This window comes from Dasypus novemcinctus, chromosome 11, assembly GCF_030445035.2.
Source record: "Dasypus novemcinctus isolate mDasNov1 chromosome 11, mDasNov1.1.hap2, whole genome shotgun sequence".
NCBI classification, from domain to species: domain Eukaryota; kingdom Metazoa; phylum Chordata; class Mammalia; order Cingulata; family Dasypodidae; genus Dasypus; species Dasypus novemcinctus.
The window spans coordinates 8,020,324-8,046,783 of NC_080683.1; the positions used below are offsets into that span (position 1 = coordinate 8,020,324).

General features: G+C 39.0%; 1 protein-coding gene across 2 annotated transcripts in view; it reads left to right on the forward strand.

The window, feature by feature from the left end:
- Window positions 1-26,460, forward strand: part of MAPK14 (mitogen-activated protein kinase 14) — a 96,878-nt gene that overhangs the window by 26,081 nt on the left and 44,337 nt on the right. For both annotated transcript variants that reach the window (XM_004458329.5, XM_004458330.5), the window contains exons 2-3: window positions 14,563-14,692; window positions 23,054-23,112. In XM_004458329.5, the coding sequence (XP_004458386.1) occupies window positions 14,563-14,692; window positions 23,054-23,112 (189 nt within the window). The remainder of the gene's footprint in view (window positions 1-14,562; window positions 14,693-23,053; window positions 23,113-26,460) is intronic.

A 26,460-nucleotide genomic window follows, 5' to 3' on the forward strand; every position in this document is an offset into this window, starting at 1 on the left:
AGGTGGCTGAGGTGTTAAGGCGATGGACTGCTAATTTATTTTTTATATCATTTACATGTTACTTAGATAACACAAGACAATAACTAGAATAATAATAATGTGCTTTAGTCAGTAGTTACACTCCCCTCTTATTTTTGTTCATTTCTCAGTCTGGTGGGGTTTGGAACAATGTCCACTCTGACTGCTTCAGGCTAAAAAGTGATGTAGATATTATGGGGCAGAGGAATGGAATTATTTTGCTTGCACTTGAAGATACTCCTTCCTTTTGGGCTGAGGCTAGTCCATCATCCTCGTTATTTTAGTTGTCAGGGCAGGCCTGAAGAACTGGAGAGTAGAAGTTGGCAACATACCTGCTTGGGTTTCAGGGCTTGATGGACATAGGAACAATCCGAAGGCTTTAAATCTCTGAGAAATATATTAATGCTTAAGTATATTCAAAATGATAGGTTCAGATAAAAGGTGTAGAAGAATCATGATTGGGTATTTATGCCTAAGTATAACTGTTTTATAATGGAGAAATAACTTTTCGTATATTCCCAGATAGAGCCCACCAAGGTATTGATTTCATTGGGCCATGTGGCTTGCCTAGGGTGTCTGGATGTCCCTAGGAGCACTTTTGTCTGGGGCCTTGTTTACTTTGGCATTGTGTGGAGTCCGGCTGAGACCTCCATAAACGTTATCTCTGGAATGAACTCCCAACTCACTTTGAAATCTCTTAGCCATAAAAACTCTTTATTTTATTTTATTTTATTTTATATTTCATCAATTCATTCATTTCTCTCCCTTCCCCTCTCCCTCCGTCGTCTGCTCTCTCTATCCATTTGCTGTGTGTTGTTCTTTGTCCGCTTGTATTCTCATCAGGCACCGGGAATCTGTGTCTCTTTTTATTGCATCACCTTGCTGTGTCAGCTCTCCCTGTGTGCGGTGCCACTCCTGGGTGGGCTGTGGTTTCGCTTAGAGTGGCTCTCCTTGCGCGGGGGTCACTGCTTGCATGGGGGACACACTTACACGGGGGCATCCCTGTGTGTGCCGGCACTCCTTGCATGCAGCAGCGCTGCACGTGGGCCAGATCACCACACGGGCCAGGAGGCCCTGGGTTTTGAATGCCTATATGGTAGGCAGATGCTCTATCTGTTGAGCCACATCCACTTCTCTCTTATTTTATTTTAATATTTCTCTCTTTTGGTCCAGGTCTTTTCTTCAAATGCATTGCTGACTAATGCTTGATAATAATCCCTTGGTGCCAGAGAGACTCATCTCTGGGAGTCATGTCCACATTGGGGGGAAGTTAGAGAGTTTATTTGCAGTGTTTGGCTTAGAGAGAGGCCACATTTGTGTAGCAAGGAGGTTTTCAGGAGGCGACTCTTAGGCATTAATTATAATTAGGCTTAGTTTCATTATTACAGGAATGGGTTCATAAGTGCAATCATTAAGATTGTCGTCTTGGCTTATTAGCCTGTTTCCCTTATTAGGCAAGGCTTATGTGTTCCAGAGCTTCTGGCCATCTTATTTGAGAAAGTAGTAGGCCTTTTTAGGAGGGAAGTGTAATATTTTGTTAACTACTGTGCAGGCTGCAGAAAACATACTGTATTAGTTAGCCAAAGGGGTGTGCAAAGTACCAGAAATCTGTTGGGTTTTATAAAGGGTATTTATTTGGGGTAGAAGATTACAGTTCCCTCACCAAAGTCTGCTGACGTCTACAAGGGTTCAGGCTTCCTCTTCCTCTTAAGGCTCCGTGGTCCCAGCTTCTTCCAACATGAGCTGTAGGCTGGGATAAGTCTCATCTCTCTCCTGGGGTTCATTTCTCTCTGGGTTCAGCTGCTCTGCTCTATCCACAAGGCCAGCTGTAAACTATCAGGCAGGCAGCTCATCTCTCTTCCCAGGGCCTCTGCTGTGTCTAACAGAGCCTTCTCTCTTTCCTCACATATCTGCTTTGCTGTGTACCTACATCCCAGGGCTCCAGCATTAAAACTCCAACCTCCCTTCTCTGCAATGCTGTTTCTCTGTGAGTCCCCACACTCCAAAGGGGCAGGGACCTAACATCCTACTGATGTGGCTCAATCAAAGCCTAATTATTATTTAATCAAGTAAAAGTGAACCTCTGAATTCAGTACAATCTAAGGGTATCACCTAGAGGAATTTCCTCAGTTGTACTAAATTGCCACACATATACCTTTGTCAGCAAGGCTACATTTATATCCCTTAGAAGTATGTAGCTATATAATGTTCAAGTTGTTAAAAGACCCTGTTTGTCTAGACACCTGACCCTGTAAAACAATATAACTTACAGGGAAATTTGGTTGTTTGTGACATATAATGTTTTTCTAAGAATAAAATATGCAACATTCCCAAACCCTCCCTGCTGTTGACATTTAACATTGGTGTGATATTTCTGTTACATTTGATAAAAGAATGTTAAAATGTTACTGTTAACTATAGTCTATTTTTGCTTTAGGTGCATTTTTTATTCCATCATACGACATTATTAACACCCTGTGTTAGTGAAGTACTTTTGCTTTAGATTCTGAGAGAACATTCTTACACTTAAATTATTAACCCCAATCCTTGCCCACTACAAGGTTCACTGTGTTACATGTTTTATCCCCTAGCTTTTTTTCTAGTAATATATACGGCTCCTTCAGGTATGTGCACATACCTCAGTGCTTCCATCTACACTCACAATCACCTCTGTTTACCTCAAAACCACCACAATCAACCTAATTATAAATTCTTCTCAGTTTAAGCATCAGCTCCCCATCCTCTTCCCCCATTCTATTTCCTGGTAACCTACCTTCTAGATTCTACCTCTGTGAGTTTGCTTATTATAATTAGTTCACATCAGTGATATCATACAATATTTGTCCTTCTGTGTCTGGCTTATCTCACTCAATATAAGGGCCTCAAGGTCCATCCACATTGTCGCACGTGTTGGTATATGATTCCATCTTACAGCTGAATAATATTCCATTGTATGTATAGGCCACATTTTGTTTATCCATTCATCTGTTGCTAGGCATTTGGATTGCTTCTCTTAGCAATTGTGAATAGTGCTGCTCTGAGCATTGATGTGCGTATGGTGCATATTGGTGTTCTGTGTCCCTGCTTTCAGTTCTTCTGGGTATATACCCAGCAGTGGGATTGCCAGCTCAAATGCCAAGTCTGTATTTAGCTTCCTGAGGACCCACCATACTGACTTCCACAGTGACCGCACTGTTCTACATTCCCACTAGCAGTGCCAGATTGTTTTTTGAGGAATATCCTGGTGCAGTCATTTGAACTCTTTGTCTCTTTTTGCAGGTAGAGTGACCTGCTATTCTGACACTTGTCCTGGTAAGGTAGCACTTAAGAGTTTGTATCCTCTTTAACCACCAAGTCAGTTGATAGTTAAAGTATCTCTTGCAGCATAGAAAATTTGTAAGTCAGGGGTGCTGATGATCATGGCGCATAAACACCAAACTTCTTATATCTCTATACCTATCAGAAGCTCAGTTGATGGAAATCATCTTTGGAGGATTGCCTGTAGAATATGGAGTTTATTATCTATTTTTCTAAACATACTTAATATTTCTTCTTTAATTAAGTCTCTCAGAGAGTACCATACTGTGTAATTTTTATCTCCCCACAAGTTCTCTGCTAATAATGAACTGTATTTTGGCTTTTTGACAGTACTCTACATTGAGGGATTCTCTAAGAAAAGAGCTATCTGAAACCCACTATTATATTTTTGTAAGGATGTTGATTAGAACATTTTTACCACTTTAGTGTCTCCTTCATGAAGATTCACAGAAGGGACTTTTCTCTCTCTTTTTTTTTTAATAGGAATAATTATGCCTCTCTTCAGTCCTTCTGAGTAGCTGGTTTGCTTTTATTATATGCCTCCTGTGACTCGTGTCCTAACTGGTTGTGTTCTTTTTGTGAGCGTTTTCCTGGGCTCAGAGCCAAATTTGATGCCCACTTCTAACAAGTCTTTTTTTTTTTTCCTCTCCCCGTCCCACCCCCTCATTTGTCCACTCTCTGTGTCCACCCACTGTGTGCTCCTCTGTGACCGCTTCTATCCCTATCAGTGGCACCGGGAATCTGTGTCTCTTCCCACTGCATCACCTTGCTGCATCAGCTCCCCGTGCACGTGGTGCCACTCCTGGGCAGGCTGCACCCTCTTTCGCGCTGGACAGCTCTTCCTACAGGGTGCACCCCCTGCACATGGGCCTCCCACACTTGGGGGAGACCCTTGTGCAGCACGGCACTTCCTGCGTGCATCAGCACTGCGCATGGGCCAGCCTCACACCGGTCAAGGAGGCCCAGGGCCTGAACCTCGGACCTCCCATGTGGTAGGCAGATGCCCCATCCATTGGGCCAAGTCCGCTTCCCTCTAACAAGTCTTTAGAAAGGATCTCATGATACACATTTGTGTACCAACCTCGCCAATACAGTCTTTATTATTTACCTTATTTTTATTTTCCCTTCATCTCATTTTCCTCACCGTTTTATCAGGTTGTGAATATACAATTCCAAACTGCTTTAAGTCCATTGTGGGCTAAAATAGGGAATACTTAGTAAATATGGAACTTTAAATTATATTAGAATATATTAAGAATACAGGAAACCTGGTGTGTATGTGTGTGTGTATGTATGACAAAGTATTAAACCTTACTTAATGAATATTTATTTTATGCTCAGGACTGGAGTCACATTCTGCTATAGACAAAAATGACATCTGAATAAAATAACTACTTTTAGTGAATTTTATATTATTTTCTTATAATTTTATTCTCATATTTTTTATAGTATAAAGTGGGATTAATTTTAAAACTTTGTAAGACTTAGTGTGAATTTACAATTTTGGTGGTGGAAAACTTAAGTCCTATGGTCCTGAGTTTTGGTATGGAAGACACGATCATCAAAGATAATCCCATATTATAATGCTGTTCATGGAAACAAGGTTTTACTTGTAGTTCTAGTTTTAAAAGGAATCTTCCCAGCTGGCGATACCAGTGAATCACTAGGTGAATCACTATAATAAATGCAAAGCCAAAAGCTGGTCCTAGAGTTGTTCTCATCCCTGGGACCAGTTGCACTGAAATTAGGCAGATCTCGGTTTGACATGCTAGTTATATGACTTAGAGTCCTGAGTCATTGTTTTCAACCATTGGTTTCTTATTTTGGAAAGTAAATAGAACTACCTCACAAATTTGTTATAAGGATTAAATTAAACAGTACTCAGATAATATGTCGTATAATCAGGTATTCAGTTAATTTCACTTTCTGCTGTCCTCTGAGCAGTTAATTGGTTTTATTAGATGCTTTATGTTTTTAAATTATCAGATATTTCTGCTTTTGATAATTACTATGTGTAGTTCAGGACAAATACTTCTTTTATATTTCATCTAAAATGTTCTTCCTCCTCCAAATACTTTTTTGATTAGTGGTAGAAATAGGAGGGTAAATCAGAGCTGCAGAGTGGGGCTTGGAGGTAAGGATGGCTCATACAGTACTTGTTTTAGCAGCTTTTGCTTTAAAGACTAATCTCTTAACGAATCAGCAGAGAGGCAGTTTTTCTGAACAATTTTTCCTTTTCTCTTTTGCAAGTAAAATATGTTTTAAAAGGTGGTAGTATATATCCTTTGAAGTAAGTATTGGTCTGTCCTAAGGAAATCATGGAAAAAGCAATCAGTATACATAAAGATGTCCATTGTAGGCTTTCTGCATTAGTGAATAGAATGGGCCTAATGCCCATCAGAGAATGATTGAGTAGACTATGGTATAGATATTTAATGGAGTTATTGTAAATGACAGATTTGAAAGTTGTTTAGTGAAATGGAAAATGCTTATGATTTAAAGATGGAGGATACACATTTATATTCTGTGGCTGTAGCCATGTAAGTTGTTTGAAGGAAATATAATTGTTAATAGTGGGTTTATCAGAATTGTGGGATTATAAGTGTTTTCCCTTTTCCCTTTCCATCTTATGGGAATCTGTTTGTTGCTCTTTTTTTTTTTTTTTTTAAGACGTTTCTGGGGATTGAACCCAGCTGGAACCTCTTACATGGCCTGCAGGCGCTCAACCACTGAGCTACACTAGCTCCCCTGTTTGTTGCTTTTATAATAGAAAGAGTGCCTCTTCTTGTTTTAGGGTAATAGAGCAACACAGATGACCTATGCTGCCAATTTTACTAATGAATTTATTGAAAGATATATCCTCATTTTAAAAAAACGAAAAGATAGAAATATATAAAATAAAAAGCAAAACTAAAGTCTAGAGTATATTAGACATTTCTTCTGTGTGCTTATATATGTACACTTTTTTCCCCACATTTAGGATCTTTCTGTGCTTCTGGTTGTTCTTTTTACCATTAATAATATAACATGTACATATAAGTATTTGGAGATTGTTGTTATGGTACATGAGAATATACCCTTGTTTATTTAAACCGTCCCCTATTAGTGGACATTCAGGTAGTTTCTAGTTTTGTTGTTCTTATGAACAAACTGCAGTGAAACTTACCTAAGTATACCTTTTGAGCCCATTCTTTTTTAGAGTGGTGTACTGACTGTAGTTGTACTTTATTGTTGGGCATTCTTTATTTCATTTATGTTTTATCATCCCAATTCAATGATGAGTTAGTTGCAAGACATAATGCATTATGTTCATTGTTTCTTTTGTATCCACAAAGAATCACATGAAGGAGATGATTTCAGTAAATACTTGTGAAGTGATGTTTTAATATTTGTGAGAGATACCACAACATTGGCTCCTTAGTGATTTAGATTCATAGGGAGCAGTAGAAATTCAGGGATTGAAAATTTCCCCTCATTAAAGTAATGGATATGGAGTCAAAATTTCTTATTAAACCCTTTTCTTTAATACTATTCTGAGTCCAATGTAAGATTACAGGTAAGATTATGAATTGTAATTAATTACAGCAGGAAGTGATTTAGAAAGAGATGGAGTCCGTACTCTTAGAATATATTTCAAATGGGCTGAATTGTTAGCAAAGTTGAACTTGCTTTTCCAAAATGAGTAGGGGTTAAGAGTTAATGCTTGAAACACACCAACTGGTTTACCATTTTCTATCTATACCCTGGGTACATAACTTATCCTCTTTGTGCCTCAGTTCTCTCATCTGTAAAATGGGGATAATAATGTCTTCTCATAAACTTGTGATAGTTAAAGATGATCTTATATGTAAAGATCTAAAAACAGTGCATAGTAATAGTAAACAATAAATAAACATTTGTTTAAATATTATTACTATTAGTAATAATATTCTGAACATTATTACTATCAGTTTCTTCTTTTTTTTTTTTAGGAGGTATCATGGATCAAACCTGGATCCTTGCCCTTGGGAAGCAGGTGTTCAACCATTGAGCTACATCCACTCCCCATTGAGAGTAGTTTTTTTCATGTTTGTTTTTTAGGAGGTTACTGGGGATGGAACCCAGGACCTCGTACATGGGAAGCAGGTACTAACCACTTGAGCTACATCCACTCTCTCAGTTTCTTCTTCGATACTCTTGAATTTATAAAAATTGATAGCCAGGTTAAAAAGTTGAGTTTTTAAATTTCACATTTCAAGATAGTTATGTTGTAAAGTACTCTTACATATTATACTTTTGTTAAGCACTTGTTGAGACTGTTCCATGTGCAAGGCATTTTGCTAAGTACTTTGTAAAACATTTGTGAATACTATTTCCTTTTTTTTTTTTCTTTTAAAGATTTATTTTTTTCTCTCCCCTTCCTCCCCCACCCCGGTTGTCTGTTCTCTGTGTCAATTTGCTGCGTCTTCTTTGTCTGCTTCTGTTGTTGTCACCGGCATGGGAATCTGTGTTTCTTTTTGTTGCGTCATCTTGTTGTGTCAGCTCTCCGTGTGGGCAGCGCCATTCCAGGGCAGGCTGCACTTTCTTTCGCACTGGGTGGCTCTCCTTACAGGGCGCACTCCTTGCGCGTGGGGCTCCCCTCCACGGGGGACACACCTGTGTGGCACGGCACTCCTTGCGCGCATCAGCACTGTGCATGGGCCAGCTGCACATGGTTCAAGGAGGTCCGGGGTTTGAACCGTGGACCTTCCATGTGGGAGACGGACGCCCTAACCACTGGGCCAAGTCTTCTGCCAACATTTGTGAATAAAACAGATACACGTTCCTACTCTCAAGATGCTGCTCGCAGTGGGAGAGGCAGCCATTATTATGTCTAATATTTGAGCTTTACCATGGTCCAGCCCCTATGCTAACCCACTACAAAAGCTTTCATATTTAACCCTCGTAATCATCCTACAAATTAAATATAAGCATCCTTATTTAATATATAAGGCTGAGAGAATTTAATTAACTTTCTCAATATTATACTGCTAATAAGTGGCAGAACTGGAATGAAAACCCTGATGGGCTAGTTCCAAAGCTCTAGCCCTTATTTAACCTCTATGCTGGATGGTAAATAAACATATAATAATAAATTATGATTATTGGGGTCTGTCAGGTACTGATTAATCCCATCCTTCCTGGAGCAGTAGATAAAGGAGTAGTCAAACGGAGGTCAAAATATGAAGTTACTGGTAAAGCTGTCATGCAGAATGGCTTGGATAGGGAACTAAAGTGGTCTTCTTATTTCTCCTCCACTGAATTGAACTTGCACACCCAGTCACAGCAGGCCAGCTAGAAAACTGCTGGGCATCCCTTTGTGCCAGGAGGCCCCAGCAGAGTGGAAGAGAAGAAAGAGGATGGTGCTAGACCTGCAAGTGGGCAGACATACTTTAAGGTGGAAGAGTTGAAGAGCTTGGATCACACAGAAGTGAGGGATGTTTTCTTAATCTTACCAAGCTGCTGAGGAGTTTAGTGAGAAGTATAAATTCACTTGGTATTTCCAAGTGGTAAGAAGTTCCTATTTTATGGTCTTGTTAGGAACAAGGGAAGTAAGTAGGAGGGAAGAGAAACACTGCTGTCTCCCCCTCCCTGTATGTGGGATAAGAAAGGAAATACAGAGAATGTTGTGCTGCTTGAGACCTCTTAGATAAATCTCTGAAGAGGTGACATTTAAGCCAATACTTGAAGGAAAAGGATTCAGCTATAGGGTGGGTTTGGGATGAAATAGAAGAGCCTCCCAGGAACCAGGAACCAGCCTGTCTGAGGAGTTTAAGGAACTGAAAGGAGGTCAGCTTGTCCAGAACATAGTGGCTGAGGGGGGAGGAAGAATTGGCACGGAAGCAGAATGGGAGTGGTCAGTGGTAGCCAGGTTACCCGGCCCATTTAGGCTATGATAAGAAGTTTGCATTTTATTCTGTGTGCAAAGGGATGAAGAAAGGGGGTGTTGTGATCGAATTTATATGTGTGTGTGTGTGTATATATATATATATATATGTATCTTTTTTTTTAAGATTTATTTATTTCTCTCCCCTTCCCCCCCTTGTCTGCTCTCTGTGTCCATTCCCTTTGTGTTCTTCTGCGTCCACTTGCATTGTCAGGTTGCACTGGGAAACTGCATCTCTTTTTTTGTTGCGTCATCTTGCTGCGTCAGCTCTCCGTGTGTGCCTCACCACTCCTGGGCGGGCTGCGCTTTCTTCACATGGGGCAGCTCTCCTTACAGGGTGCACACCTTGCACGTGGGGCACCCCTATGCGGGGGCGCTCCTGTGTGGCTCAGCACTCCTTATGCACAGCATTACTGCGCATGGGCCAGCTTACCACATGGGTCAGGAGGCCCTGGGAATTGAACCCTGTACCCTCCATATGGTAGGCGGACACTCAGTTGAGCCATGTCCGCTTCTCTGAATTTATATTTTTAAAAGATTGTTTTTGGTTGTTTGTGGAGAGTAGAGTACAAGGAAGCAAATCAAGAAACAGGCTGGTGATGATGATGGCTTGAAATAGTCTGGTGGCAGCAAAGTAAATAAAATTTGAATTAGAGATGTATTTTGGAAGTGGAGACCACAGGACTTGCTGATGGATGTGGATGGGAATGTTGGGGACTGCACTGGAGGGAAAGAGAGGACTCAAAGAAGACACTCACACTTCTAGCTTGAGCAACTGGTTAATAGTCCATTTATTGAGAAAAAGGAGATAGTGAGAGTAATAGTTCTGGGGTGTTTTGAATTTGCTATGGTTAAAGTCCTTACAAGTCTTTTATGTGGAGATGTCAGGTAGGCAGTCAGGCTTAAAGAAATATTTCAGTGAGGATAGAGAGCTGAGAGTTGTCAGTGTACAGGTGGCATTTAATTTAAAGTCACCTAGAAGGAGAATGTGGGAGAGAAAAGAAAAGAGGGCCCAGTACCATGCCCTGAAGAACTTCAACATAGAGGGCTTGGGTAGAGGAAGCATATGTAGTGGGAACTGAGATGGAGATGGTGGAGATCAGAGAATGCGAATAGAATCTGCTGATTGGGACTATAGGGTGGATAGTATTTAATGAAAGGGGGATTGATTGGTCAACATATCAATTGCTAATCCAGAAAAGTGGCCATTGGATTTGGTAATAAAGGTCATTAATGATGTTGAGAAAAGCAGTCTTAGTGGAATGGATTGAGGAAAAAATGGGAGTTGAGGAAATAGTCAGGTGTATAGATTTCTGCTTCTCAAATGTTAGGATATATGTGAATCTTCTGTAGTTCTTGTCAAAATGTAGATTCTACTTTAAGGACCAAGATTCTGCATTTCTGAAAAGCTCCCAGATAACGCCAATGCTGCTGGTCCATGGTGCGCACTTTGAGTAGCAAAGGTATAATAGATAAGTGGTTCTTAAAAGTCTGGTATATGTCAAGAGTTATTAATACCTTGAGGGCTTTATAAAATATAGTTTGTTGGGCCTGCTTCAGAGTTTCTGATGCAGTGGATCTGAAAGTGGGTCCTGAGCGTTTGCGTTTCTCTGAAGTTTCCAAGTGATGCTGATGCTGTTCATTTGGGGACCAAACTTTGAGAACCACTGGTACAGATAATTTGTTGGAAAACTTTGTGATGGAGAGCCATCAAGGGAAGTTTTTTGTTTGTTTGTTGAATGTGGGAAGTACCCGTAACATATTTATGCTGATAAGAGTGGTCCAGTAGGTAGGGAGAACAAGAAAGGGAATGAAGGAGTGAAGTCCTTGGGAAGATGAGGGCAGTGGTTCCAAAGGATGTACTGAAGTGCTGACTTTTTTTTTCTTTTTAAAAAAGATGTATTTTATTTATTTATTTCTCCTCTGAGGTGCTGGTTTTTGATAGCAAGGGGCATGAGTCCTCAGTTATAGAAAGAGAGAAGGTGAGGATGTGTCCAAGTGCAGATGGATTGAAAGATTTGGTGGTAGGCAGATGGAGCTACCCTCTTCTTTTTTTTTCCACAATGAAGGCAAAGGTAATTCCTGAGGAGAGAAGGGTGAGTTGGAGGTTTGAGGAGAGAGCGAGAAAGAAGATATCAAATGATCACTTTGGTGTATGAAAATAAACCTTCTAGAGAGAAGTGGCAGCATTCAGAGCATATATGAGTTTTAGGTTAATTAAAAATAAAACCAGTCTGTACTTTCTTTTTCTTCAACCGCAGTTAGTTCCTAGATGTAGAAATGGAGGGAGAAGGTGAATGTTTGAGATAGCCCAGGGTTAGACTTTAGCCAGGAGAATGCAAGCGAGGGACAGAGGTACAAGGGAATCATTATAATCATGGAACATGTCTTCTAAGCCAGGCAGCAACAGGAGAGAGCTGATGAGTGGAAGCAAGAAATGATGATGTCAACAGATTATAGTCAGGGCACAAGTAACTGTGAAGGGTTAGGAGGTTTGTGATGGGACGTGAGTGCTGACATTCACAGTTTTGTAGGTGGGACAGTTTTTGGTTGTGATAGAGGTCCAGGGTGTGACCTTGGGAGTGACAGGAAGAGGTGGAGTTTCCTGGAGAGGTCAGGAAACGGAGAGGCCAGGGCATTAGGCCGTGCTCTCCACCTGGATGTTGAAGTTGTCAAGAATGATGGCAGAAGTTGGGAGTGGAGAGAGACTTTGAAATAGGAACTCACTGTGGTGAGTGATGGAAAAATTCCAGCGGGTCAGCAGATAGTACTACAGAGAAGAGAAGGGATGGTTTATCAGGGTTGTAAGCAGGGCCTTTTGTGAAACAAAGGAGAATGGTGGTCTGGAGGTGGTAACTATTGGCAAAGAAGACACCTGCCCCACCTCTTAAGCCACAAGGTGCCTGGAGTGTGAGAGAGAAAACCTCCAAATGCAAGGCTGTAAAAGAAGTATCATCTTTAAGGTTTAGCCTGGTTTCAATTAAAGCAAAGAGATAGAGAAAATGTTTAGAGGAGAGGCGGAAGATATATACCAAGGACATAGAGTAAGGGGTTAGAGTGAAGAGAGGGGGCTGAAGCAGGTACGGAGTGTGTGGAGATGAGAGTTTAGAGATAACAGATGATCAGAAAGTCTTGAATGCCCATTAAAGAATTGAGATAAACAGGAGGATGAGGCATGATGGAATTTTCCCAGACTAAAAATAATTTTAAAATACACATCAAATTTCTTCCTATGGATATCTTACATGATCTGGCCTTTGCCTACTTCTCTGGCCTCAGCCCTGTTACCTTTCCTTTGACTTTTCCTCCTTTACCCACAGAGGCCATCTTTCTTATTCTGTCACTCCAGCATGCCATACTTTTTCTATCTCTGTTTCTGTTTTTGTTTGTTAGTTTGCATTTGCTGTTCCAAGAGGCCGTGTAGCAAAGTGGCTAATAGTATGAGCCCTAGATCCAGGCTCCCTGCCACTTTCTAACTTTGTGACCATGGGTAAATTATTTACTCTTTCTGCTTCAGTTTCCATTTTAATTGGGGAAATTCTAATAGTTCTTCATAGAGATGTTAGGGGAATTAAAAGAAGTAATTAGGGAAACGGACTTTGGCCCAGCGGTTAGGGCGTCCGTCTACCATATGGGAGGTCCGCGGTTCAAACCCCGGGCCTCCTTGACCCGTGTGGAGCTGGCCATGCGCAGTGCTGATGCGCGCAAGGAGTGCCGTGCCACGCAAGGGTGTCCCCCGCATGGGGGAGCCCCCACGCGCAAGGAGTGCGCCCGTGAGGAAAGCCGCCCAACGTGAAAAGAGGGTGTAGCCTGCCCAGGAATGGCGCCGCCCACACTTCCCGTGCCGCTGACGACAACAGAAGCGGACAAAGAAACAAAAAGCAGACAAAGAAACAAGACGCAACAAATAGACACCAAGAACAGACAACCAGGGGAGGGGGGGAAATTAAATAAATACGTAAATCTTTAAAAAAAAAAGAAGTAATTAAAAAGTTAATGTAAAGGTCTTAGAACAGTGTTGCTAAGTGGTAAACATGCAGTAAGTTTTATTTTATTATTATTACTACCTCTTCTGCTTGAAGCCCTTTTTCCCTGTATATTCATATAGTTGCTACTTTCTCATCTTTCATTTCTCAGCTCAGATGTTATTTCCTTAGACATCCTAGCTAAAGTAGCATAACTCTGTTTGCTATGAGTCATTCTCTATCCCACTGCCCTGTTTTACTCAGAGTATTCATCACTGTTTGAAATTATTTTATTTTTCTAATCCTACCTATACCCTGCATTGGATTATAAACTCTTTGAGGACAAGAATTTGTTGACTTGGGAAACGGACTTGGCCCAGTGGTTAGGGCGTCCGTCTACCACATGGGAGGTCCACGGTTCAAACCCCGGGCCTCCTTGTCCCGTGTGGAGCTGGCCCATGCACAGTGCTGATGCGTGCAAGGAGTGCTGTGCCATGCAGGGGTGTCCCCCGCTTAGGGGAGCCCCACGCGCAAGGAGTGCGCCCCATAAGGAGAGCCGCCCAGCATGAAAGAAAGTTGCAGCCTGCCCAGGAATGGCACCGCCCACACTTCCCGTGCCACTGACGACAACAGAAGCGGACAAAAGAAACAAGACGCAGCCAATAGACACAAAGAACAGACAACCGGGGGATAGGGGGAATAAAATAAATAAATCTTTAAAAAAAAAAAGAATTTGTTGACTTGTTCCCTACTATTTCTCAGATCCTGGAAAAGTGCCAAATATTTTGTAGTTGCTCAGGAAATATTTGTGACTGTTTTTTGCCCTGAAAACATGGTGGCGTTAGAGGCTTCTGCTCTTATCAGGCAGCAATTTGATGGTTAGTTACAGTGAGGTGTAGGCAGAGAAGAGAGACAAAATCCAATTCACAGTGTGAACTCAACTTTGTTTATCTCAAGCTTTTGGCTTATCGGGCATTCTTATAAATAAAGTTTTATTGAAACAGAGTCACACTCATTTATTTACTTTTTATTATCCATAATAACCACAGAGTCAAGTGTTGTGACAAAGACCCTATAACTCACAAAGTCTAAATATTTACTTTCTGGCCCTTTACAGAAAAAGTTTATCAGTCATTGGCTTAGATGCATAGAAAAAGACTAGAAGGAAACATCAAAAATAATAGACACTTTCTTTGGATAGTGGGGTTATAGGTAATTTTTGTTTTGATCTTTATACTTATCCATATTTTATTATAAATTCATTTAATTTGGAAATGAAATACCCTGTAAATACTCAAAAATAGTACACAGAGAACTTTTAATGATAACTTTTTTTGCTTTTCTTTTTTCCTTTAGTGCTGCTTTTGACACAAAAACTGGGTTGCGTGTGGCAGTAAAGAAGCTATCCAGACCATTTCAATCCATCATTCATGCCAAAAGGACCTACAGAGAACTACGGTTACTTAAACATATGAAACATGAAAATGTAAGTTATTAATTTAAGGAAGAATAAATTCTGCTTTAAATAGGCTGGAAGAAATTGTGTTTTAATTACTGCAAATGGAAATATGCTGTAGTACATCAAATTTTGGTCCATGCTTACACTGGTGGGCTACTAGTGGCTATTGAGTTATGCCAGCTCTACTCAAAGCCTTGAGATGAAAATGGTACACCTTCCTTGAGTTTTAGTTTTACTCAAAGATTTTTAGAGGGAAGGTAGTTTTTTAAAATTATAAAATAAAAAAAAAAGATGTATTATGAGGTGCAACACAAATTTCATAAGAAATTTTAAGAGAAAATATTACAAAGAAATTTTTTGTATTCTTTTCCTGGCTTGCTTAAGTCTATATTGGGGCCCATGTTTGTGTTATTATGGGTTATTTCCATGGAGAAGTTTGAGGAGAACTACCTTAGGCTCACTGAACGCTCTCAAAGATGTCTGTTATTTTATGTATATTTTACTTTAATGTTATAATTTTCCCTTTTTAACCTTCGTCAAGAGACAGCTTTTCCTAATTCAGGTATTTTAATAAATGTGACAGAGACATTGTTTAAATGAAATAAAACTTTCTTTTCTGTAAATTTGGAAATTTGAGAAATGCCAGCCTATAAAAGAGTGTTTAAAAATTCTAATATGGTAAATAAGTGGATATAATTGAAATATTAACTGAAAGTAAAACAAAAGCAATTGACTGGGGACATTTACTTTTCTGAATTTCAAAATCAAGTTAAGAATTTGTGTGTCATACAAAAGGCACTGTAAAATTTGTTGCATTGTAGAAACAATGACCAAGAGATTTTACTCATTTATTCTCTATTGATTGTTACTCTGTAGAAAAAATTTCAAAATCTGTATATGTATTACCTGGCTATTCAGACTTTCTTTTTTAGTAGTCGAAATTTTTTTCTCCACAGTTAAAATCACAGAGAAGTAATATTTTATTAGTATTGTTTCCTTAAGTTCAAATTACTTCTAAATTGAGGATATTTAGGCTGTTGAATTTGGAATTGGATTATTTATGGATGCCATTCTAATTTTTTTTCAAACCCCCCCCACTTTGCGGCTTGCTTGCTGTCTGCTCTCTGTGTCCATTCACTGTGCGTTCTTCTGTGTGTCTGTATTTATTTTTATTTATTCCCCCCCCACCCTTGCGGCTTGCTTGTATGCTCTCTATGTCATTTCTGCATGCTCTTCTGTGTTTTTGTTGTTTTTTTATTATTTGTCTCCCTTTTTGTTCCGTCACCTTGCTGAGTCGGCTCTCCGTGGCATTTGCGGGTTGGCGACACTTTGCGGTGCTTGGGCACCGGTGGCACTCTGCGGTATGTGGACGAGCCTGTCATCACAAGGAGGCCCTGGGACATGAACCCAGGGCCTCCCCTATGGCAGACGGAGCCGAACTAATTGAGCCACAGCCGCTTCCCTGCCATTCTAATTTTAAAACAGCTGCAGCTTCTTCTTTATTTCTGTTTTATTTTGATTTCATAGTATCGAGAAAATCCTGTTTTCTACACATAATCCCTATTCCTAGGTAAAATTTTACATGAACAACCATGTGCAAACCTAAAAAAATTCAGGGTACAGCTGCAGCCTTCCTAATCAGTGACACGTTTACAAGAAGTTCAGATATATGGGTAGAACTGGCAGAAGAAGCTTTATTCTAAGGTCTGCATAAAATCAAGGTGGCCTGGCAGCTTAACTGATGCTTTTATATTTGGTTTCTAACAGATTTGAGTGTACATGTTACTTTTCATTACAGCCTTTTAAGTATAAAGAATGTGTTGAAAATAGAATGCAAACCAAACATCTATGGATCCTGAAGCACCTCTGGGGAGCTTGGGTAGGGGAAGTGTCCCACCTGTGAATCCTTGCTAATTTAAGAGCGCCTAGTTTAGAAGATTATCAGCAGTGCTACAGTTTATTGGTTTGCTTTTCTTCATAGAAATCTTAAGCCACTGTTTAGTCCAAAAATTATTTTGAATTGTCTAAATCTGTTTCTTGATTTCTTTCTGGCTATAAATAACAACCATGTTTAGTATTTTATGCTTGAGTTTTTTGTAATGAGATACTTTGAGATGTGTCTTATGTAATATTTGGGTCATTCTCTGCTTGTAGAAGTGAGGAGGCCACATAGGGTGGGAAAAATTGTCCTAATTTAGGAAAGGCTGCAATACTCTTTAAAAAAGAGAGTTGTTAGCATTAGAAAAGCAGGATTTTAATTTACATCAGTTGTTTCATAGGCAGTTTACTAGCAGTCCATTTTTTTAATATTAAGATGTTTAAATCTTAGAAGGATTAATGTAAAGGATCACCTCTGCTTAGGTATTAGCAATTTGTTGTTTGAACAAAAGAAGACCCATAGCTAAATGTTTTATATTCTCTATTCCCTCCTCTTCTTATTTTTGTAAATGATTATTTTGGGCCACCGTCCAGTTCTTAGCTAGCCAACTGGCCACCATCTGCAGTAGCAGTAGCTTAAAAACTCATTTGAAAATTATAAGAAAATACTGGTAAACAAGTAGAATTTTTAGGTGCCAGGAGTGCACCTAAAATTTTTTTACTCAAAAATGCCTCTGACCCACAGCTGATAGCTCATTTTCAGTTATTTTATTAGTGATATTACATGACAGATGTACATTTGTTAGCTTGGTAACTGGAGTTTGACGGTGTCCTCTGAGAAGATGATAGTTGTTATCTGAGCAAAGTTAGCTGGCCCCATTCCTCAATGAACTTTTGACCTTGATCTCATACATTCTTTAAGGAAAGTTTAAAGAGAGGCGGCCTGCCAGCTGTATCCTTTTGCTTTTCTGGATAAATGCTGCAAAGATTGCTCAATTATTGGCTTGGAAATCTTTACATTTTGAAATTAAAATATAATTAAAGGAATCCTTTCATAAATTTTATTTGGGAGGCTTAGAGTTAACCTTACTTAGGTTAACTTACGTAGGGACCAAGTTGTTGTTTTGATGTGCTTGTGTTAAATACCTTAAATACCACCTTTGATTACCCAATTAAAGTGCTTTTGTGTGTGTGTGCCAATTTAAGCAAAATGTACTACTTCTGTTTGTCAGTCTTTGGGCCATTGAAGAACAATAATTAGAGATGTTTGCTACTTATCTGCATTATAAATGTGCTTTCTAAAAATTTTATTCCTGTTTTACTTTTTGGTGACTGAAATCATAATGGCAGAAAGAATAAGGAAATAAGCTAAAATATGAATTGAATTTTTAAAAAATGTTTCCATATAAGAAATAATAAATTATGGAATATTCTGAAAATGTTCCCCAGATCTGTTTTAATGCTGGGAAACTTTAGCTTTATAGTATTTTTCTTATGATTAATACTTCATAAATATAATTAATGGAGAAGGGGATATTTTGTAAAAGTTCACAAAAATTAAGAATAATTTGGTGTAACTTGGGTAGTTTTAATCTCATAAAATGTGCTCTTTTTTAGGAAATTAATATTTAGTAGGGTATTTACTTGTCTGTTTTGCTGTGTTATTTTTTACCAAGGTATTTCATTGTACTTCTTGTGGCCATGCTCTTTAATCATTTGAATAATTTAGTTTATTTTTTTTATTTATTTTTTATTGACTTTGTAATAATATTACATTAAAAATATATATATATGAGGTCCCATTCACCCCCACCACCCCCACCCCACCTCTCCACCCCCAGCAACACTCACTCCCCTCATCATGACACATCCATTGCATTTGGCAAGTACATCCCCAGGCACCTCTGCACCCCATGGTCAATGGTCCACATCGTGGCCCACACCCTCCCCCATTCCATCCAGTGGGCCCTGTGAGGACCCACAATGTCCGGTGATTGCTGAATAATTTAGTTTTAGTCTCACATTCTGTTACTGGAAGAAGCTGCTGCTGGAGTTACACAATGAAGGAAAAAGACTCTAGAGCCAAGAAAAAGACTCATAGAGCCAAGAAATAGCAAATTGATAGTTGGAAACAAACTTAGAGCTTTTTGATTCCAAAATTCCTGTTGTGTTTTCAAATTGAAATTGGAGCTTTTATTAGAAAATATTTTGGGCTAGTTTTGTTTCCCAGTCTTTGAAGCAACTCTTGCATGAATAATTTTGTATAAATCGTATCTCTTAATGGTTAAATTTTATTTTGATCTGAAGATGTTTTTCACACTTACAGTTGAAATAATGTTGTAAAACACTGTAAATTGTCTTAAACTTTTCTTATTATATTGCGAGAATAGGGCATCTCAGATACCAAGAATCAGTGTTTAGAAAATATTGGAATAGGTGAATAGAATTGACTTCTAAATTTTAGTTGCCTAAAGTATAATGGGTATAGGGGAGAGTGATCAAAAGACCAGATATTTTAAGCCAGAAGTGTAGCAAACTCAAGAAAAGCAATTAGGGATTAGATGGGAGAAGAAAAGGAGAATGGATTTGACCTAAATTTTAATCGCAATTTAAATTTTGCTCCTATAGGTAGGTCACTTACTATCTGTGGGAAAGTAAGTTGATCTTATTTTTATGGTAATTTTTTTTTTTGCTATTTATTCTGTTGAAGAAAATCTGAGATGTGCAAGAAAAGTATTTCTTGTACTTTTACTTAAGTGTCCAATAAGAAATTGGTTAAATTATAGTACATACAAATAATAGATCATATTATTGAAAAATATCTAAAGGCATGAGAGTAGTCATTAATGTAAAGTAGAAGTAAGGATATGAAATTGTGTGCACAGTATAATGTCTCTAGGTTAATTTATGTACATCAGAAAAATGGAGGCAAATATCTTAAAATACTAATGGTAGTTATAATAGGTGGTGTGCAATTATGGATAATTTTGGTTTTCTTGCATATAGTTGTATGGCCAAGGAGCTGAAGGGTAGTTTTGTATCCTTCCTTTGAAATAAGGTTGTGTGGACTTGAAAAACTATTTTCCCTAAATGCTGAGGCCTCCCTTTCCCCCCCCGCCCCCCATCAGATTCAGGCTATATAATTGATGTTACTCTTTAAAATCTGATATTTGGAGGGGAGTAATATTCTAATTAGAAGTTTCTTTTTCATGATACTCTTTTGAGCTTATATGTATCTTACTTTTAGAGCTAATTGTTTAATTTGGTTGATTTAGAGCAGCACGCCAGTGAGGCTGGAGTTATGAATTCAGTTTTCATAAGGACCATTTAGCTTTCCTCTGTTCTATACTCAGACTAAATCCTTAAATCTAGCTGGGCATATTACAGGTGAGTTTTAATAGCTCTTGTTTGCCTTCTGAATACCTAAATTTGTAGAAATGAATGGTCTGGGTTATAAGGGGAAGTGGGGGGATGGACAGACAGACATGATAGTGAATAAATCAGTGTAAATTTATGATCAGAAAAACTGCTCGAAGGTCAGGGATTACTGAGTATTAAGTGGCTCTTTGCTTTTTCTTTGTATAAAAATAGTCTTTTTTACTTTTAAATATTCTGATCTAAATCTCTGAATTAGATATCTAAATACCATGATCTTAAAAAGTGTGTCAATACCATGAATATTATAAGGATAATATTAAGAATAATATTGAGAATTAGAAATAGATATGTTTAAGAAACTGATTATAGTGTGTGACTATATACCAGAAATAATTATTTTTTGTGTTATTTTTAAATGGTTAAATAATATTAAAAAGTCCTTTTGAATTTTTGCTTTAGTGTATACAGATACACATTTTTTTAGAAAGAATTTTATTGTGTTAAAATACCTGTTGAAAAGAACTATATTATAGGTCTCCAATATAATAAATTTGTTGATCAATAAAGAAATATTTTTAAAAAGAGGATAATACTGAGAATATTTTTGGGCTTTAAAAATGTCAATATTGAAAACCATATAATAATTATGGAAAGTTTTCATAGAATAATACTTGTAAAAATCCAAAATAGTATTATTATAGAATACTTTTATCTTTTTTCCTTTTCAACATTTTCCATAACATAATTGTTTTTTTAAAATTACAGTTAGTTAATAGAAAACATCTTTTAAAATTCAGTTAAGAATTTTTAAAATGTTGATATTTTTAAAAATTCCATCCTGAGAACAAAGTCCAGAAGGGGAACCAATTAGAGATTGGGGATCCAAGATAGAAATCACTTAGTGAAGATTAAGGGGTATTGGGGGGAACCATTTTAGATCTCTGAATTGTCCTCTACCCCCCACATGCCCTAAGATATAAATATTTTGAAAAATAAACTAAAATCTATGCTAAGAAAAGGGAGAAAAGAATTTGGTTAAACCTCTTTTCAGACAAGTACTGAAATTAGTAAGTGTCTAACACTTCAAAAAAACATTTTTAAATTCTACTTCAAAGCTTTAAGAAGCGCTTGAATATTGTACACCTTTTCAAAGTGGAGTCTCAGCTTGTTCCTTGCTGCCCGTGGTGGGGGGATGGTGTCCCTTCTACGTTATACAGGTGATAGATCGTATCCTCACAAATTTCTCTCGGTAACCAACTAAATAGTAAAAGCCCTCTTAATGATATGATTAGCACTGAGATTTACAAAAATAATTTTTTTTTTTGTAAATAAAAAGTTAACATTTTAATTCTGAACTTAAAGCAAAACTAAAAAAGGATATTAATTTGCTCATCTTTTGTATAGGGATCCCATGCTGTTTCCCTTATGTGAAACACAGTTATAATACATTATGTAAGACTTCCAGGTTTGGTTCCCTAAAGCAGAGCAAGAACTTAGACCCCTTGCAAAGTAATATGAATTGAGTCCTAGAAGTTTGTAAATTCTTTTCCTAGTTACTTTTTTTTGTGTGTGAAGGCACCCAAATGTTTAATAAATGAATGTTGTTTGTTCAGGCTTTTAGGACCTGTATTTGGGAGAGGAAATTATTCCAAACTGCACCCTTAAATGTATATCTGCTCTTAGCCTTGAGGCTGGGATGACCTGGTTTCCCTCCTTTAAATTGAGGCTCCTAGTCCCCGGGCCTCGCCCCAGGTCAGGAGGGCCAGCAGGGGTCGTGGTGGGGCCGCGTGGCGGGGCCTGAGTGCCCCCCACTCCCCCTTTCTGTCCCTGCCACCTTCTTGAGGATCTCGCCTCACACCTGGGTGTCCCTCCGCGCTCCCGCGGGTCCAGCCTCTCCTCCCAGCATGAACAGGGCAGGGGTTCTCCTTCCTAGTTACTTAAAAAAAAATTTTTTTTATTTCTCCCCCCTTCCCTACCCCTCCCCAGTTGTTTGCTCTCTGTCCATTCTCTGTGTGCTCTTCTGTGTCCACTTGTATTCTTGCCAGCGACACTGGGAATCTGTGTTTCTTTTTTTTTGTTGCGTCATCTTGCTGTGTCAGCTCTCTGTGTGTGCAGCGCCACTCCTGGGCAGACTGCACTTTTTTCACACTGGGCAGCTCTCCTTACGGAGCGCATTCCTTGCGCATGGGGCTCCCCTATGTGGGGGACACCCCTGCGTGGCATGGCACTCCTTGCGTGCATCAGCACTGAGCATGGGTCAACTCATCACATGGGTCAGGAGGCCCTGGTTTTGAACCCTGGACCTCCCATGTGGTAGGCAGATGCTCTATCTGTTGAGCCAGATCCACTTCCCTTTCCTAGTTACTTTCAGTATTTTCTTCTATACCTGTTTCCATAGCAATTTTGGGGGGATCTTTTTAAAACCTTTTACTTATTTTTCATAGAAATAACAATTCTTTGTTTTGTGTTTTATCAGTTTATATATATTTCCCTATATTTTATTATGAAAAATTTCAAACATACAAAAAATGTTATAACTAATACAGTGAACACCCAGTTTATATGTTATTTAAATTATGTAAAATAATATCAAATACCGTAGGCATTTAACAGTTTGGGAATAAGTACCACAAACTCTTAGTAGCCTCTCATTAGGTGGGAGCATCCCTGGAAATTAGTATTTTAGCATACAGAATGGAGAGTGTTAGTTCATTAGACTGTTAGAGCATATGTGTGTTAGAAACCCTAAATCTTTTTGCCTTCTAATAAACTACTGGCTATTTGTGACCAAATTCTAAAGAGATGGAGATTTTTGATAGTAAAATAGGTTAAATAAAATAAGTTATTATAATATGTTATTATAACTTGGGCAGAAAATCAGTTGGCATTATTAAATACATGATGTGATGTTAAATAGTAGCTGGGTTTGGAATTAGGTCTTATTAAAATGATTATTTGTTTATTTTTTTTAGGAGGTGCCGGCAAATGAACCCGGGACCTCATACATGGGAAGCAGGTGCTCAACTACTGACCTACACCTGCTCCCCAAAATGATGGTTTAATTTAAGATCTCATGGATATTAGAATAAGTTCAATATTTATTTACTTTTTTATTTTTACGTTTTCTTATAGGTAATTGGTCTTTTGGATGTTTTCACACCTGCAAGGTCTCTGGAGGAGTTCAATGATGTGTGAGTAAATCTTTTGTGTTTGCCTTCCTTAGCTAAAGGAAGATTAGTAGTCTCTTTCTATTCCTGAACCATTAGCAGCATATAGACTTCAAAAGATTCTTCATGCATTTTACCCAACTCCTTCAGGGAGTGGGGGTAAAGATACAGAAGCTGTACTTTATGGGTGCTGCATGTTAGTTTCTCCAGCTTGATCAGGCACCTCATGCCCCACTTGAAGAGTTAGTGGTGAGTTCTTATAAGAGTGCCATGGAGAAGAGAGTATATAGGGTATCTCAGCTCTGATTTTTTCTTCTCAAATTGTCTGTCCCACTTTTTAAAGAAGCTTTTTGAGAGTAGTAACCAAACCCCAGTTCCGTACAGGCTTTTCTCTCTCTCTTATGTCACATGCATGTGGGAGACAGTACTAGAACTGCATGTTGGTCCTTGAAGTATTGGATTTCTATTCATTGGGTCAAGAAGTAGGCTCCAAATGTGGAGAGAGGCTGATGAAAAGCGCTCTTCTTCCAATTTTGTGACTATCTCTATTGTTCTAGCCTGAGTTCTTCTGGGAAAGTGGAGCCTGAGACTAAGGGACCAGTAGTGGAAGACTGGGTAAAAACAGAAGAAGGATAAGAGGAAAGCTACTGCAGGCATACATGATTGAGTTGATCACCACTGTGGGCAACTGGGCTCAAAATAATTAACACGTTAAAAGAAGCTGTGCTAAATTAATTTAAAGTAGACCAGCCTGTTTATATAGGGATTTCTGTTTGGAAAAAGTTGATCTGAGAGATAATCACGTGTCTCCATGGATTAAAATAGGCAAGTCTACAAAACACCCAGGCTTTAAGATCTTAGGAGGGCTAAAAGATAAAGGAACCTTAACCATTTTAAGATAATTAACATTTTGTAAAGTTTTCAATTTTTGGCTAAAGAAAATTGAAAGATATTTAGAAAGTTAGAAAAAACAACTGTGCAGAATATACCTCAGATAATGGGAAGTATTTAGCCGCAGGCTCCTCACTCCATTTACAGAAACCCCCGGGGCATCAGCGCCTCCGACATCCAGGTTGCACATGAGTGCAAGACAGCTTTGTACTGTGTTCATATGCATGTATGAGCTCTTTTCAATATTTTTTCCGTCATCTGAATTAGCCCCTGTTCTCCCATTCATAGATACCCCATATAATAAGAGAGAAGGAATATCTTACATGCAATTGTACATTTGGTCCTGTTGAAGTTTTGGCTTTGCTAACTGGCGAGAGTGACTATTGTGAAAGCCAAAACAGAATTGTTTATCACATGATTGCTCTTCCTTAACTCCCACTTCCCATTGTCTCCAGTGTTGAACTGGGTCCATTTCTCTCCATCTTTATTCTGGTTTCAGTTTTTCCTATCCTTATCCTGGGCTGAGTGCAAACATGATTGCTCTTTTTACAGAAAAAGCAGGGATTATGTTTTAACTTGCATGCGCTAAGAAAAGAGGGGAAGAAATAAATGAAAAAGAAATGTAGAAGAGAAAATGGAAAGAGGAGGAAAGGTAGCAAAAAATGTTCCCACCTTTTGAATTCATTGAGAATATGGTATGGCTAAGAATACAAGATGAAAGAGGAGAATCTGGTCTAAATACAAGAATTACCCATTCACATTAACCTTGATCCAGCTAATGAAAGTTTAAGAAACAAGTAAAGGAAAAATAAGCTGTCTCTAAGAACAGCTGTGCTTTCTGTAGCCCTCCCTGTGTGGCACCGGAATATGGAGACTTCCAAAGATTACTGGACGCGTCTCAGAGGCATGTGTGGTACAAGTTGTTGAGCCCTGCTGTAGGCTATGCTTGGAAAAGAGAATATTGCAGAATGGTGGTGTACTGCACTGAATAGTATCCCCCCAAACTTATCTCCAAGGAGCCTCAGAATGTGATCTTAACTTGGAAATAGGTGTTTCATAGATGTTAATAGCTAGGTTAGGATGAAGTCATACTGATTTAGGGTGGGTCCTAAATTCAAGTAACTTACAGTAACTTACAAGAAGAGGAGACAGGCACACCTGCACAGCTACACACACACACACACACACACACAGGGAATAAGGCCATGTAACAGTGGAGACAGATAGCAGAATGATGCAGCTATAAGCCATGGAATGCCAGGGATTACTGGCAACCACCAGAAGCTAGGAGAGAGGCATGGAACCGATTCTTCCTCAGAGCCTCCGGAAGGAACCAGTGTTGATACATTGATTTTTTTTTTTTTTTTTTTTTTAAGATACTTAGATCACAAAAAATGTACATTAAAAAATACAAGAGGTTCCCATATATACCTCCCCTCACTCCCCGCCATTCCTCCCAAATCAACAACCTGTTTCATCATTGTGGCACATTCATTGCATTTGGTGAATACATTTTGGAGCACTGGTACATTGCCTGAAATTATACTTTACACTGTAGTTTATACTCTCCTCCAGACCATTCAGTGGGTTATGGCAGGATATATAATGTCCAACATCTGTCCCTGCAATATCATTTAGGACAACTCCAAGTCCCAAAAATGCCCCCATATCACATCTCTTCTTCCCTCTCCCTACCCTCAGCAATTCCTGTGGCCCCTGTCTCCACATCAATGGTACAATTTCTACCATTGCTAGAGTCACAGTAGTTCTGTAGTAGATTACCAGTAAGTCCACTCTAATCCATATTTTGTTCCTCCATCCTGTGGACCCTGGGATGGTGATGTCCCCTCCACATCTAAATTGAGAGGGGCTTAGATCCCACATGGCTGACAGATACAATTCTCCTGCTTGCAGTTGTAGATAGTTTCGGTTCCCTGGTGTGGTGATTGACCATCTTCACCTCCCTGTCAGCTGACCTGGGTATGTCCAACAAACCAGAGTAGGTGTTGCAACTCTCTTGAGGCTCAGGGCTTAGCTGGCACATGGACAGTCCAGAGATTCAAGTCTCCTGAGTGTACACCAACCCCGGTGCCAACCACAGGTTCAGTAAAAGTGACAAAAGAGACGTGTAGAAAGGTCACATGTGGGTCCAACTCCATCACACTCAGAAGCACGAATTCCAAAGTTGGGCCCACTAACAAGGCACTGAGCTCCAGAGCCAACTGCCATGACCATAGGACCTGGGTGCCTCTGTAGCCCTCAGGAGCAGCAGTACCTGGTGTTGATATATTGATTTCTGACTTCTGGCCTCCAGAACTGTGAGAGAATAAATTTCTGTTGTGCTAAGCCACCAAATTTGTGGTACTTTGTTATGGCAGCACCAGGAAATGAATATAGGTTTAAAAAAATTTTTTTCTGCCTAAATGTGGAAGAAATATGGAAAAATATGTTTGTGAATTACTTTGGGAAACATCTGGATCA